This window comes from Balaenoptera musculus, chromosome 2 (genome assembly GCF_009873245.2).
Source record: "Balaenoptera musculus isolate JJ_BM4_2016_0621 chromosome 2, mBalMus1.pri.v3, whole genome shotgun sequence".
Classification (NCBI taxonomy): Eukaryota; Metazoa; Chordata; class Mammalia; order Artiodactyla; family Balaenopteridae; genus Balaenoptera; species Balaenoptera musculus.
The window spans coordinates 61,665,454-61,682,333 of record NC_045786.1 but is presented as its reverse complement, the minus strand read 5'-3'; the positions used below and the strand labels follow the sequence as shown (position 1 = coordinate 61,682,333).

The following is a 16,880-nucleotide window of genomic DNA, read 5'->3' as shown; positions in this document are numbered from 1 at the left end:
AGAAAACTGTAAGACACTGATGAAAGAAATCAAAGACGATACAAACAGATGGAAAGATATACCATGTTCTTGGATTGGAAGAATCAACATTGTGAAAATGACTATACTACCCGAAGCAATCTACAGATTCAATGCAATCCCTATCAAATTACTGATGGCATTTTTCACAGAACTAGGACAAAAAATTTTGCAATTCGTATGGAAACACAGAAGACCACGGATAGCCAAAGCAATCTTGAGAAAGAAAAATGGAGCTGGAGGAATCAGGCTCCTTGACTTCAGACTGTACTACAAAGCTACAGTAATCGAGACAGTATGGTACTGGCACAAAAAAACAGAAATATAGATCAATGGAACAAGATAGAAAACCCAGAGACAAACCCACACACATATGGTCACCTTATCTTTGACAAAGGAGGCAAGAATATACAATAGAGAAAAGGCAGCCTCTTCAATAAGTGGTGCTGGGAAAACTGGACAGCTACATGTAAGAGAATAAAATTAGAACACTTCCTAACACCATACACAAGAATAAACTCAAAATGGATTAAACGCCTAAGTGTAAGGTCAGACACTGTCACACTCTTAGAGGAAAACGTAGGCAGAACACTCTTTGACATAAACCACAGGAAGATCTTTTTTGACCCACTTCCTAGAGTAACGGAAATAAAAACAAAAATAAACAAATGGGACTTAATAAAATTTAAAAGCTTTTGCACAGCAAAGGAAACCATAAACAAGACAAAAGGGCAACCCTCAGAATGGGAGAAGATATTGCAAATGAAACAACAAAGGATTAATCTCCAGAACATACAGGCAGCTCATGCAGCTCAGTATCGCAAAAACAACCCAATCCAAAAATGGGCGGAAGACCTAAATAAACATTTCTCCAAAGTAGACATACAGGTTGCCAACAAACACATGAAAAGATGCTAAACATCAATAATCATTAGAGAAATGCAAATCAAAACTACAATGAGGTATCATCTCACACCGGTTAGAATGGCCATCATCAAAAAATCTGCAAACAATAAATGCTGGAGAGGGTGCAGAGAAAAGGGAACCCTCTTGCACTGTTGGTGAGAATTTAAATTGATACAGCTACTATGGAGAACAGTATGGAGGTTCCTTAAGAAACTAAAAATAGAACTACCATATGACCCAGCAATCCCACTACTGGGCATATACCATAATTCAAAGAGTTACATGTACCACAGTGTTCACTGCAGCACTGTTTACAATAGCCAGGACATGGAAGCAACCTAAATGTCCATCGACAGATTAATGGATAAAGAAGATGTGGAACATATATACAATGGAATATTACTCAGCCATAAAAAGGAACAAAATTGAATTATTTGTAATGAGGTGGATGGACCTAGAGTCTGTCATACAGAGTGAAGTAAGTCAGAAAGATAAAACCAAATACTGTACGCTAACGCACATATATGGAATCTAAAAAAACGGTACTGATGAACCTAGTCACAGGGCAGGAATAAAGATGCAGACGTAGAAATGGACTTGAGGACCCGGCGTGGGGGGGGGCAGAGGAGAAGCTGGGATGAAGTGAAAGAGTAGCATTGACATATATACACTACCAAATGTGAAATGGATGGCTAGTGGGAAGCTGCTGCATAGCACAGGGAGATCAGCTTGATGCTTTGTGATGATCTACAGGGGTGGGATAGGGAGGGTGGGAGGGAGGCTCAAAGGAGGGGGATATGGGGATATATGTATACATATAGCTGATTCACTTTGTTGTACAGCAGAAACTAACACAACATTGTAAAGCAATTATACTCCAATATAAATGGAACTAAATGGAAAATTTTGAACAAAGACAGTAACCAAAATAAAGAAAAACTCAATAGATGAGCTCAGCAAGAGACTGATGGGACAGAGGAAAGAATCAGTGGACTGGAAAAAAAAAGGGAGAAGACACAAATGATCAGTATTAGGACTGAACCAGGAATGCCACTACAGACCCTGCAAGCATCAAAAGGATAATAAGGGAATACTATACACAACTATACATCATGTAAGTTTGATGACTTAGACAAACCATTTCCTCTAAAACACAAACTACCACATCTAACCCAATATGAAATAGATAAATTGAGTAACCCTCTTACTCTTAAGTAGATTAAATTTGTAATTTTAAAACCCTCCCAAAAGTCTGCAAGTCCGGATAGTTTTATTGGAGAATTCTACCAGTGTTTAAAGAATTAAAACCAATTCTACACAATCTTTCCGGAAAATAGAAGAGAACGAATTGAAGCTATTATTACCCTGATAACAAACCCAGAGAAAGATAGTACAAAAAGGAAACACAACAGAGTAGTATCCCCCATGAATATGAACATAAAAATTCTTAACAAAATATTAGCAAATAGAATTCAGCAATAAATAAAAAGTTATATGTACTATAAGTGTGGTTTGTTCCAGGGATGCAAGGCTGACTTAGTATCCCCGAATTAATCAGTACAATCCACCAGAATTAAAGAAAAAAAAGAAAAACCTAAACCTGATCAGATTAATCAGTGGAGAAAAAGCTACTGACAAAATTCAACACCCATTCATTATGTTAAAAAAAAAAAAAAACCCTTAGAAAAATAACTTCAGAGCATCTACAAAAACCTCCAACTAACATTATACTTAATGGCAAACAACAGTACTTCCCCATTAAGATGAGGAACCAGTTAAGGAAGTTCACCATCACAGTGCTGGAAGTTCTAGCCAGTTCAATAAGACAAAAAAAAAGGCATATAGATCAGAAAGGAAGACATATAATAGTCCCTATTTGCAGCTATGTTTATGTAGAAAATCCTAAGGAATCCACAAAACTTATAACTAAGAAGTGAGTTCAGTAATGTCACAAGATACAAGATAAACATAAAAATCAATTGTATTTCTGTATTCTAGCAATGAACATGTGAACACAAATTGCAAATACAGTAGCATTTGCAGTCACTCACATCTTAAGTGTCAATTAACAAAACTTGCTATATTTGTATACTAAAAACTATAAAATGCTAAAGAAAGAAATCAAAGAAGAGCTAAATAAATGGAGAGACATACCATGTCCATGGATTAGAAGACTCAGCATAGTAAAAATGTCAGTTCTCTTCAAATTTATATACAGGTTAACTCAATTCTTGTCAAAATCCCAATAAGATTTTTTGTAAATATAGATAAAATTATTCTAAAATTTATATGGAAAAGCAAAGGAACTAGAGTAGTTAAAACAGTTTTTTTTTTTTTGTTTTTTATTAATTTATTTATTTATTTTTGGCTGTTTTGGGTCTTCATTTCTGTGTGAGGGCTTTCTCTAGTTGCAGCAAGCGGGGGCCACTCTTCGTCGTGGTGTGTGGGCCTCTCACTATCGTGGCCTCTCGTTGTGGAGCACAGGCTCCAGACGCGCAGGCTCAGTAGTTGTGGCTCACGGGCCTAGTTGCTCCGCGGCATGTGGGATCTTCCCAGACCAGGGCTCGAACCTGTGTCCCCTGCATTAGCAGGCAGATTCTCAACCACTGCTCCACCAGGGAAGCCCAAAACAGTTTTTTTTTAAAGTGGGAAGAATCAGTCTATTTGATTTTAAGAATTACTATGTATCTACAGTAATCAAGACTATATGGTGTTTATGGAAAGATAGACCGATATATCAGTGGGATAAAATAGAGAATCCAGATATAGATCCATACAAAAATTTCCAACTAATTTTTGACAAAGATGCAAAAGCAATTCAGTGGAGGAAAAGTAGCCTTTTCAACAAATGCTACTGGAATAACTGGACACCCATCCATAGACAAAAACTTGAACCTCAAGCTGAGTGTCATATGTTATGTAAAAAATTAACTCAGAATAGATCATGGACCTAAATGTAAAATATGCAACATGAAATTTTAGAAAAGAAACATAAGAGAAAATCAGGATCAAGGCCTAGGCAAAGAGTTCTTAGATTTTACTCCAAAAGCACAATCTATAAAAGGAAAAATTGAAACTGGATTTCATCAAAATTAAAACCTTTTGCTCTGTGAAAGACCCTGTTAAGAGGATGAAAAGATAAGCTACAGAGTGGAGAAGATATTTGCAAACCACATCTCTAACAAAGGAGTATTATCTAAAATGTGTAAAGATGTCTCAAAACTCAGTATTAAAAAAAGCATATAATTGAATTAGAACATGGACAGAAGGTATGGATAGGTGGTTCACCAAAAAAGATGTACAGAGGGCAAATAAGCACAAGAAAAGTTGTTTAACGTCATTAGCCATTAAGGAACTGCAAATTAAGACTACAAGATATCACTACATACCTATCAGAATACTAAAATTTTTTTAAAAGTGACAATACCAAATGCTGTCAAATATGTGGAGAAACAGGATCACTCTGACATTGGTGGTAGGAATGTGAAATGGTACAGCCACTCTGAAAAACTGTTTGGCAGTTTCTGAAAAAATATGTTGCAACTGCCGTATGACCTAACATTTTACATTCTTGGGCATTTATCCCATAGAAATGAACTTATGTTCACACAGAAACCTGTACATGTATATTTATAGCAGCTTTATTCATAATAGCCCCAAACTAGAAACAACCCAGATGTCCTTCACTGAGTGAATGGTTAAACAAACGATGTCTATCCGTACTATGGAATTACTCTTAAGCAATAAAAGGAATGATAATTGCAACAGTCTGGATGAATCTCCAGAGAATTATACTGAGTGGAAAAAGCCAATCCCCCGAGGTTACATATTGTATGACTATTTATGTAACATTCTTCTTGAAATGACAAAATTATTGAAATGGAGAACGGATTAGTGATTGCCAGGGGTTAATGAGGAGGTGGTAGAGGGAGGGAAGTGGGTGTGGCTGTATGTAAAAGGACAATATGAGGGATCCTTGTGGTGGTGGAAATGTCAGTCTCCTGGTAGTTTTTGTTTGTTTATGTTTTTTGTTTGTTTTTTTAATCAGTCATCAATTTTATACACATCGCTGCATACATGTCAATCCCAATCGCCCAATTCAGCACACCACCATCCCCACCCCACCGCAGTTTTCCCCCCTTGGTGTCCATACGTTTGTTCTCTACATCTGTGTCTCAACTTCTGCCCTGCAAACCGGTTCATCTGTACCATTTTTCTAGGTTCCACATACATACGTTAATATACGATATTTGTTTTTCTCTTTCTGACTTACTTTACTCTGTATGACGGTCTCTAGATCCATCCACGTCTCAACAAATGACTCAATTTCGTTCCTTTTTATGGCTGAGTAATATTCCATTGTATATATGTACCACAACTTCTTTTTTTTTTTTTTTCACACACACACACTGTATTTTATTTTTACAAGAGATAAATAGACTGTACCACAACTTCTTTATCCATTCGTCTGTTGATGGGCATTTAGGTTGCTTCCATGACCTGGCTATTGTAAATAGTGCTGCAATGAACATTCGGTGCATGTGTCTTTTTGAATTACGGTTTTCTCTGGGTATATGCCCAGTAGTGGGATTGCTGGGTCATATGGTAATTCTATTTTTAGTTTTTTAAGGAACCTCCGTAGTGGCTGTATCAATTTACATTCCCACCAACAGTGCAAGAGGGTTCCCTTTGCTCCACACCCTCTCCAGCATTTGTTGTTTGTAGATTTTCTGGTGATGCCCATTCTAACTGGTGTGAGGTGATACCTCATTGTAGTTTTGATTTGCATTGCGCCACCAGGGAAGCCCCCTGGTTGTAGTTTTACTAGATGTTACTGTTGAGGGAAACTAGGTAAAGGGTACATGAGATCTCTTTGTATTATTTCTTAGTACTGCATGTGAGTCTACAGTTACCTCAAAATAAAAAGTTTAAAGAAAAAAAAAATGAGAGCATGTAAGATTAGCTTTCACCTACCCTTCCTTTCCTGCTGTTTTAGAGGAAGAGGGTGTGTAAGAAGTCCTTTTGTGCTCTCGATATTATTATTTTCCATTCTCTCCAGGGAAATGTCTATTTCTAATTTCCTGGCAAGTTCTTTTGGTATACCATTTTGTAGAATTACCATTTTTTATGTCTGTCTTTCCCACTCAGTTGCGTGACAGTACTGATTTTGTTTTTGTTCACTGCAGTATCCCAGCTGCTACCTGACATATATAGGCACACCAATAAATAATTGTTAAATGAATGATAATCCCTCTCCTTAACTTCATCATCCAGCTTTTTAAGAGTGGTCATTACTTTATGCCTTCTCTTTACCCCTGTTGTTACTGCCATAATTCATCCTCTTTAATTCTGAACCATTACACTAACTTTGCAACTTCTAATCTTTTCCCTACTCCTCTTGTTTCCTCACTAAATCTGATCTTGTTATTGATCTGCTCAAAAGCCTTTCCCTTTTGCTAAAGAAATGTCTTCTGAGCACAGCGGTCCCCAACCTTTTTGGCACCAGGGGACTGGTTTCGTGGAAGACAGTTTTTCCACGGACCAGGGAGGGCGGGGCGGGGGGATGGTTCAGGGGTAATGCAAGCAACGGGGGGGATGGTTTAGGGGGTAGTGCAAGCGATGGGGAGCAGCAGATGAAGCTTCGCTTGCTCACCCGCCCCTCACCTCCTGCTGTGCGACCCGGTTCCTAACAGGCCACGGACCGGTACTGGTCCCGGTCCTGGTCTGTGGCCCGGGGGTTGTGGACCCCTGCCTTAGCACACCAAGCTCTCCTCAACTGACCCCCGGCTACTCAGAGACACATATATACATACACTCCTGTGTCCAGCAACACTCAGTTTGGGTCCATTGACCATGATTGCTTTTTCACTTATTGTTTCTGTTGCCTGCATTTTTGAATTTTGGAGCTTTAAAAGCTTGATTGCCATTTTAGTATAAGCCACCATATGTTAGGTGAACAAGTTAAGTGCATTCTGATAAGCTAGTGGACGTTCTTCCTCCCAGCCTTCTTTTAAGGGAAGTAAAATAAGCTCCATTAAGAAAGATTGACTTCTCTTGTACTTGTACTCAGTTATGGCAAATATGAGGCATAGCAAGTGTCAGGAATATTTTTTAGTGTAACTACTAGATATAAATTGCTATACCTCAATTTCAAAAGTACCATACCAACTAGCGTTTCAAATTATGTTCCTCTCAGCTGGGTATCATATGTGTATAGTGCTGGTTTCCCTTTTGTGAACATTGTTTTCCATTTATGAAACTTAGTTGTGATTTTGTCCAAGAGTAATATGTAGGATATTAATTTTTGTAAATTTATTTTATGAGGCACCCAAACCCTGTCTTATCTCTGTTTCTTTTATCCCAGTCATTCTTGCTTCCATTATATGTTGTCTGGCTTCTCTATCACATAAAGTTGTAATTTGAGGGTATAATTAAGATAGTTCACATTGGAAGGCCACTTGATAAAGTTTAGTCATGATCTTGCAGGGTATTTCTTAGAGAAGTCACCAAATCTGATTCTGGTTTTCCTTTCTTTGTCCAGAAACTTAATCTTGCCTATCAGATTCAGGAAGACTAATTACCCAAACCCACAGTGTACTGAAACTTAGGCCAAGATAGCACTTTACTTACAATGAGAATTATTAAGTGTGGCACAGACTGAATAGTCGTTTCCTCTGACTTTTTTCCCTGTCAAGAATTCCATATGAGAAACCAAATTATAATCAGAACTTTTTTGTTGAGCATAGATACAGACAGGAAATATAACAATATTAAGATTTGAGAGAGAAATCTACCTATGAAAATCAGTTAGATGTAGAACCTCAAAGTAAAAATAAAATTGTAACTCTCTAAAATCTCCAAATTTAACTAAACTTATTCACTTTATAAAAATTTCATCAGAATGTTGGTTTGTGATTTCTTCCTTGATGTTATAGGATCATTTGGCTTTCTTTTTAAATATTCTCTTTGAGGGAGAGAAAAAGGGAAGGACGGAGTGGGGAGAGGAAATGAGATTTTCTTCTGGTAGTTATTATCCTTTCCAAGGATAACTTCAAATAATATATAATACATCTCAGTGTTACATATAGCAAAATTCCTTTATAAAAATACTTTACCTGTACAAAAATAAAAAATATATATTTTCTTTAAATAGACTTAAGTCACTCTGTAGAGCTGGGTTAGTAATGATCAGCATCCTTGTTGATAATGGGGTTCATGCCCAGCTACCACACCCAGGAAGCTGCTCTCTGGCAACTGTGCTCTCTCCCTTCCCTTCCTCTTTTCCTCCCTTTCCTAGCCAAGCCACCATCGGAAACTTTCAGTAGGCACTGTGACCCCATGACTTACTGTTTCTGATCTGACATTTGCCCTCTCTGTTAGTCATTTGAGTATGGCATAGGTGTGGTGGTGTGACTCTCAGATTGATACCAGACTTGAAAATTACGTAATTTGCAAAAAAAAAAACACTGGGCAGAGTAAAGAAGCAGAGATGGATTTTGGGGAGTGGACTTGGTCACAAAAATGGTATCCCTTTGAGAATAATTGAAGTGTCGGCGATAATTCATTGTAACATTTTGATTTGTATTTGTGATACTTATGCATGTAAAATATGAGCAAAGCAAATTGGACTAAATTAAATTCTGATATTTTATGTTGGTCTCAGTCCATCTATAGCTGTATAAATAATACTGTCTAAGTGTTTTATCTGTTTTATGTGGAATGTTTTTCAGGTATTATTTTCCTGGTTCTGAAATGTATCAATATTTTTTAATGCAGCTCTGAAAGATTGGTATTGCTGGCAGGTGGTAGTCTGGAGATCAGTGATGTCACCGAGGATGATGCTGGCACTTATTTTTGTATGGCTGATAATGGAAATGAGACAATTGAAGCTCAAGCAGAGCTTACAGTACAAGGTATGCAAATATTTCCTTTATAAATTTTAAAAATCCTATATACTTTATGGGTTTGTAATTGTTAAACGTTAATGTGGAAGAGGCAATACTCCATAATAGTTAAGAGTAAGTGGGCTACTTGAGTTCAAATGCTGGGTCTTATACTTCCTAGCTATATAACTATAGGAAATTTAGTTCTCTGAGCTTCATTTTTCTCATCTGTAAAGTGGAGATAATAAGAGTACTTACCTCATTGGAGTTGTTTTCAGGACTAGAAGAGTAATGCTTGTAAAACTCCGAGAATAGTGACTAGAATATGGTAAAAGCTCAAAGTTAGTTATTGTTGTTATTATCTGTAGTGTAGGGTAGGGAAGGGTGTGACCTATGGCATCTGGAAGGTTCAGTTCATTTTTCTTGTCTCAAAAATGCTTTCTCTTTCTCTGACCCAGAACCACATATCCTAAGCATTGGTGTTCCCTCCTTTAGGGTGAATAGATCTCCTAGGAAGGAGTGCACTGTGGCTCTCAACATAACACCTGTTTGATTTGATGATTTCTTTCTTTTCAACTAATGCTGACCATCGCAGCATCTCCCTTATAGGTTCTCTGATTTGGAAGTCAAAGAAAATGACCATGGCATGTACACATAATCTCCCCATCTCCCTTGTTCTTCCTCCATATGGAAATGTACCCTCAGAGGAACATTTGCTCTCTCTCCTATGAATTGTCTGCAAATCTGTCTTTGTTTCAAATAAAAAATCTTTAAGATCTTCTCTGTTACTTTTAGGGAAATCCAACACTGCTTGGATATGTAGAGGTATATATTAACTCATGATATTCATTATCAAGTTGTCTCAAAGTGTATTGTATTTGATAGAATACTTCCTGATACATGGTTTGGGGTGATCTCGTGTTTTATATGAAGGTTTCTTTCTCTTGGTACATTTTGTGGGTTTCAGAGTGGAAAGTAGTCACATTCCTACTCTGTTTGATAGGAATTGGGGAGCACATTGGGGTTTTGTGCTGGCAGAGGCATAGAATGTTTATATTCTGTATTGCTATTTGTGGGTGGATTCATAATCTCTGAAAAATCAAAAAAGCAGGCCTTAGAGTTCATATAACTGTTACCTCACTTGAGCTCAACCATTGCTCTGGCTAGATAGAAAGTAGGATTAGACCAGTGGTAGAATGACCGATTTCTTTACCTCTATGTAAATGGAACTGGACAAGTAAAATATTAGTGAACTCCCTCTTACTTGGCTTCTGTGCCTCCCTTGGTGGATGTTTTCTCTTTTTGTTTTTTTTTGTTAGTCAGGTTCTTGGCCTGATACTCTCTCCATTTTTCTACCTGTGCCTCAGTTTCCTCCATAGTAAGGTACCTTGTTATTAGCCTCAAATGGGAGGCATAGTGTCTGCCATATGTATTAGTTACATTTGTCCATGCAGTTAATTTCTACTCTTTGTTTTTATTCATTGTATGGAATCTAATTAAGACTCTGTCTATTAGCTTAATTAACTGCAGTTTTTAGTTACAGGATAACACATACATCTGGTACTTTGTATCCTGTTCCATCTTATCATCTGTGCCTAAAGAAAATGCCCTTTAAGTGAATACATTCTAGAAAACTGAGAAAAGAATAAGAGTGAAGAAACCCAGATATTAAAATTAAATAACCTTCTCTAATCAAAACAGCATGGCATTGGCCCAAGAATAGACTAGACAATAGAAAGGAATAAAATCCAGCTGTTACAAGTAATTATGGAACTTTAAAATATTATCAAAGTGGTACTTCAATTCAGAGGGAAAAAGTGTTTTATTTATTAAAGGGTATTGGTACAAAAGACTTTTAAGTGGAAGGAAATAAAGTTGGATCTCTACTTCAATTCAAAGGTCTAAATGTGAAAAGGTGAAGAATACATGGGATAGCGTTTGTATTATCTCTGATGGGAGAGACTATCTTAGGAAAAAGAGAAAATGGCATGTCAAGCAAAAACCAACAAATTCTGACAACATACACATTTTTTAAAAAGTTATAGGAAAACCCTGTGCAGATGATAGACCGGGAGAAAATATTTGTAACACATAACTGAGAAAGGGTCAGAATCATTAAAATAAAGAGACCTTTCAGAAAGAGATTTTTTAAAAAGAAATAACCTAAAGAAAGCTGATAAAGACTGCCAACAGGCAGTTCACAGGAGTTTATTAGCTATTTGCATTTCTTCATCAGTAGATAGTCAATTTTACTAGCAGTCAGAAAAATACAAATTTAAAAGATACCATTTTCCCCACCATCATATTGGCAAAAATTAAAAAGATTTTGACCTTCAGAGAATGTGGTGTGGTGCTCAGAACTGAAAAGTATTACTGATACCATGTCACCAGTACAGAACAGAGTGAAAACATCACCTCCTTGCTACTAGATATTGTATTCCACAATACAATTTAAGGTTGAACTAGCTTTTTTGATACCCTTATTTTAGGGAGCAACCAAATTCATTTACTTACCAAGTCTTATCAGTAGTCCACCAACTCTTTCTTTTCCTCCCCAGCCTCAATTGGGGAGAATGTCTAAGGTTCTATGTTAGGTCCTTCCATTTTTGCCTACTATTGAAATAGCAGCCTATCTGCTAACTTCTCTGTATCTAACATAGTTTCAGATTGGCTTGAGGCTAATAGTTGTACATATGTGTTTGAGAGTGTCTGCCATGATTTTGATTTTCAGTAGATGACTGGGGAACTCTGGTGCTTAAAAATATCTCAAGGTCAAAAATCTTAGTGAGACCAATAGAAAAGTTTTGGTTGTTTTTTATTTCACCCAGAAGTTTACACCGAATGCTTTATAAGTCTATGGTTGATGAATATTTAGAAAACATAGGTAAAAGGTGTTTTCAAAGGTATGAAGCTAGAGATGGCATAAGAGCTCTATCCATGAAAGAATTACTCTCTAAACTAGATGCCCCAGGTAGCTTTTTTGGCGGTAAGATGTTCTATTAAATATTAACTTTTCATTCATCTGCTTGCCGGAAATCTTTGAACTGGGTTGGGAGTGGTTGAAATTGAGCAAGACTTCTACACCTTTGATGAAGAAAGTAGTTTCTAGGGTGGTTTCCATTTTCTGTCAAACTAATTCTAGCTGTTGACTCCCTCACCCAAAATCAACTCTGAAGAACCTAGAGGAGTGAGAGGGAATTATGGGGAGACTGAGGCACTATGAACCTGTGTGTGTTTATGGATGAGTGAAAGATGGTTTGTGGGGGTGGTGGCTGCAGCGTGGGATGAAGGACTGCCAGCGGTAACAGTGAGAAAGTAGATTGGAAGGAGGCTGTTAAATTTTATCTTACTCGCTGGTGTTGCCTTGAGACTATCTTTGCCTGTCTTTTCACAGCAGAAATGAACAGGAATGGCCCAGGCTTCCATGTCCATTCAAAAGGTCTACTGGGGCTCTGATGGCATTAATGAAACTGGTATGGCCTGACTGCCCTTAGGGGATCACTTTTCAACTTTTTCCCCCACACTGCCTCCAAACTCCCAGATTTGTAGGTTTTAACCTAGGAAGACTCTGAGGCCAGTGCTATTTCTACCTAAGAATTTAAATATGAAACCTTGACCAGAGGAGTTACCTGTGGAATGCCCAGCAAATTGGAATGAAAAACAGTAGTTCTGAGGTCCTTAGGGCTCTTTGCTCCAGGGCTTATCCTCCTACAGTTAGGGCCTGGTGACCATGCACGTTCTCAGATAGAGTGGCTGGTACACCAGAAGAACATTAGTTTATAGCCAAACTACTCCCCTGAATTGTACAGCTGCTCTCAGAGAAAGACAACTAAGTGAATAACATATACCATCTGATGGAGAATTAGTGGAAAAATTGACCAAGAATTTAAAAGAAGCATGATAAATACATTTAAGGAGATAAGAAAGATATTAGCAATATAATGCAAGAACTGGAAAATGTGAAAACAGAACCAAGTAGAAATATTAGGTATGAAAAATGTAATGAAGATAAAGAACACGGTAGACTGAGTAATAGTCTAAGGTATACAGCTGATGAACAAACTCCTGAGTTGGAAGATTACATTGAGAAACTCTCTAAGAACATAGCATTAAATGAGAGAATGCATAGAATAAAAGCCAAGAGATGTGAAAGTTAGATGTAGAAGGGCTTGTATCCAGATAAATAGGAATCCTAGAGGAGATATGAAATAAAAAGAGAGAAAGAAATATTTGAAGAAATAATTAAGATAAATTTCTCAGAATTAAAGATTAATGGAAGACCTTAGATTGAGAGGGCTTTTAATGACTGCTAAATATTGGAGAGGAGAAAACACTCACCATTAGACTCATTTACAGTGGCTGATAACATCAAAGTCAAAAAGAGCTTCTAAAAGCTCCCAGTGACAAAGAGCAGATCACCTATAAAGGGACAAGAATTAGATTGCACCTAGTGTTGATTTTGAGAGATGTGATTTCAAGAGGATGGTGGAGTAATTTTTTAAAGGTTTAAAGGAAAAGAACATTGAATTCACATAGCATTTATATGTACCCAAAATGTGAGGCGTAGTAAAAATTCTCATCATGCAAGACCTAAGAAGGTTTGCTACACAAAAATACACACTGAAAGCACTTTTGGAATGAATACTCAAATAAGAAGAGACACATTCAGGAAAGGCTGTAAGAGATATGGGAGTTTTAAAATGTAGCCCCCAAATTCTTTGAAGTCCCCCTAGTGAGTGCTGGAGTTTATTATACCCCTTGTCCTTGCATCTGAGTGGGCTTAGAGCTATTTGAATCAACAGAGATATCACATGACTTCTGAGGCTTATAAAAAGCCATGTAGAGTCCTCTTGGTTCTCTTGAAGTTAGTGCTTTCCAGACACTTCCTCTTGGGATCTCCATCTCAGAACCTAGCTACCATGCTGTGTGAAGCCCAAACCACGAGGAAAGCCTACATTGTAGGTGCTCTAATAGACAGCTCCAGCTGAGACCAACTTTCAGGTCATCTAACCAAGGAACCAGACTTGTGAATGAAGAAGTCTTCAGTTGATTTCAGCCCCCAACTTTCTGTGTCACCCCCAGACATTCAAGTCTTCTTAGACATTGTGGAGCAGAGATAAGCCATCCCTGCTGTGCCCTGTCGTAATTCCTGACCTACAGGATCTGTGAGCATAAGAAAATAATGGTAGTTTTATGCCAATAATGGTTGTTTTATGTTTTGGCGTTTGCTGTGCAGCATTAGTAACTTGGGAACATTCGCTATTGTTCTTTTTTAAAAAGGAGAGAATCAAAGTAAAGAAAAAGTACGTTAATGATAGCCCACTACTAAAATTTTTGACAATACCAAGTAGTGGGTGTAGACAGGTGTATGTGTGTTGTTAGGGGAAAGCTAGAAATACTAATATCTGTATACGTATAGATATAAATATTAAGAAATAAAATATGAGTTTGGAACTTAAGGGCAGTTACCACAGAACGAAATAGAATATACATATAACTTTTAAACAGCAGAAGAAAGGTTTATCCAACTGAAAGCACAAAAGGGGGAAAAAATAAACATTGTATACTATAAAGACAAAGTATGAATAAAATGTAGAAATAACTCCCAATATAATGGTAATTAAAATAATGTAAATGGGTCAAACTCATCAATTAAAAGCAGATTGGATTACAAAAACACCCCAATATGTTGTTTGCAAAGATACGCATAAAACTAATAAGACAGTGAGATTTAAAATAAAAGGATGGAAAAGACATAATAGGCAAAACGAAAGAAAGTTGAGGTAGCCATCTAAAAGACAAAAATAGCAGAAGGAACATTTATTCGTAAGAGGAATCATAGATCAAGAAGATATAACACAAAACATATAGTCAACAAATCACAGCAAGATCTTTTTTGATCAACCGCCTAGAGTAATGGAAATGAAAATACAAATAAACAAATGGGACGTAATTAAACTTAGAAGCTTTTGCATAACAAAGGAAACCATAAACCAAACTAAAAGACAACCCTCAGAATGGGAGAAAATATTTGCAAATGAAGCAGCTGACAAGGGATTAATCTCCAAAATATACAGACAGCTCATGCACCTCAATATCAAAAGAACAAACAACCCAATCCAAAAATGGGCAGAAGACCTAAATAGACATTTCTCCAAAGAAGATATACAGATTGCCAACAAACACATGAAAGGATGCTCAACATCACTAATCATTAGAGAAATGCAAATCAAAACTACAATGACATATCACCTCACACCAGTCAGAATGGCCATCATCAAAAAGTCTGCAAACAGTAAATGCTGGAGAGAGTGTGGAGAAAAGGGAACCCTCCTACACTGTTGGTGGGAATGTAAATTGATACACCCACTATGGAGAACAGTATGGAGGTTCCTTAAAAAACTAAAAATAGAGCTACCATATGACCCAGCAATCCCAATCCTGGGCATATATCCAGAGAAAACCATAATTCAAATGGACGCATGCACCCTTATGTTCATTGCCGCACTATTTACAGTAGTCAGGGGATGTAAGCAACCTAAATGTCCATCAACAGAGGAATGGATAAAGAAGATGTGTTACATATATACAGGATATATGTAACACACTAGGATATTACTCAGCCATAAAAAGGAATGAAATAGTGCCATTTGCAGAGACGTGGATGGATCTAGAGATTGTCATACAGAGTGAAGTAAGTCAAAGAGAAAAATATCGTATGATATCGCTTATATGTGGAATCTAGAAAAATGGTAGAGATGAACTTATTTGCAAAGCAGAAATAGAGTCAAGATGTATGGTAATTTGCGATTACCAAGGGGGGAAGGGGGGTGGGATGAATTGGGAGATTGGTAATGACATGTATACACTACTGTGTATAAAATAGATAACTAATGAGGATCTACTGTATAGCACAGGGAACTCTACTCAGTGGTCTGTGGTGACCTAAATGGAAAGGAAATCTAAAAAACATGGGATATATGTATGACTGATTCACTTTGCTGTACAGCAAGAAACTAACACAACATTGTAAAGCAACTATATTCCAATAAAAAGTAATTAAAAAATAAATAAAAGAAAGCTAAACAAAACTATATAGTCAACATAAATATATATGCAGCCTCAAAATATATGAAACAAAAACTAAATAACAGCTGAGGGAAATAGATAAATCAACAATTGTTAAGAGAGTTTACCATACTCCTCTCAGGAAATGACAGAAGAGACAAATGTTTAGGTTGGCCAGAGTTACCTCTACTATTTAATAACATAGTTCTACCAGTACCATAAGAGAAGAAAAAGAAATAATAGTGTTGAAATTGGAAGAAGAGATAAGATTGTTCTGTTGACAGATGATTTGATTGTCCACCTGAAATCACCTACAGAATCAGCAAACTAGTATATAATAGAAAACAACATTGGGCAGGTTTGCCATACAGGATAAATTTATCAAAATCAGAATTATTTCTCTGTACCAGCAATAATCAATAGAAAATATTTAAAATGAAAAAATATTTTAAAATAGGTAAATTTTCAATAGGAAAAAACTATAAAATATCTAGAAATATAACTCACCAAGAATATACAAGACCTTTGTCAAGAAAAATTTAAAACTCCAGTAGAGAACATAGATGATAAATAAATGGCAAAATAGATATTTCATGCTCTTGGATGGGTTGATATAATATTTAAAATGTCATTCATCCTTCCAAATTAATATACATTTGGCATATATTAATCAAGGTTCTTTTTTTAATTTATTTTTGGCTGTGTTGGGTCTTCGTTTCTGTGCGAGGGCTTTCTCTAGTTGCGGCGAGCGGGGGCCACTCTTCATCGCGGTGCGCGGGGCTCTCACTATCGCAGCCTCTCTTGTTGCGGAGCACAGGCTCCAGACGCGCAGGCTCAGTAGTTGTGGCTCACAGGCCCAGCTGCTCCGCGGCATGTGGGATCTTCCCAGACCAGGGCTCGAACCCGTGTCCCCTGCATTGGCAGGCAGATTCTCAACCACTGCTCCACCAGGGAAGCCCGAATCAAGATTCTTAGTTGATTTTTTGATGAACCTGGAAGTTTTCT

The 16,880-nt window shown here is 37.1% G+C and overlaps 1 protein-coding gene across 1 annotated transcript in view; it reads left to right on the top strand.

Annotated features, from left to right (window-relative positions):
- Nucleotides 1-16,880, top strand: part of NEO1 (neogenin 1) — a 246,440-nt gene that overhangs the window by 84,247 nt on the left and 145,313 nt on the right. Inside the window, 1 exon segment of the mRNA XM_036842776.1 lies at nt 8,701-8,837. Coding sequence (XP_036698671.1) covers nt 8,701-8,837 — 137 coding nt within the window.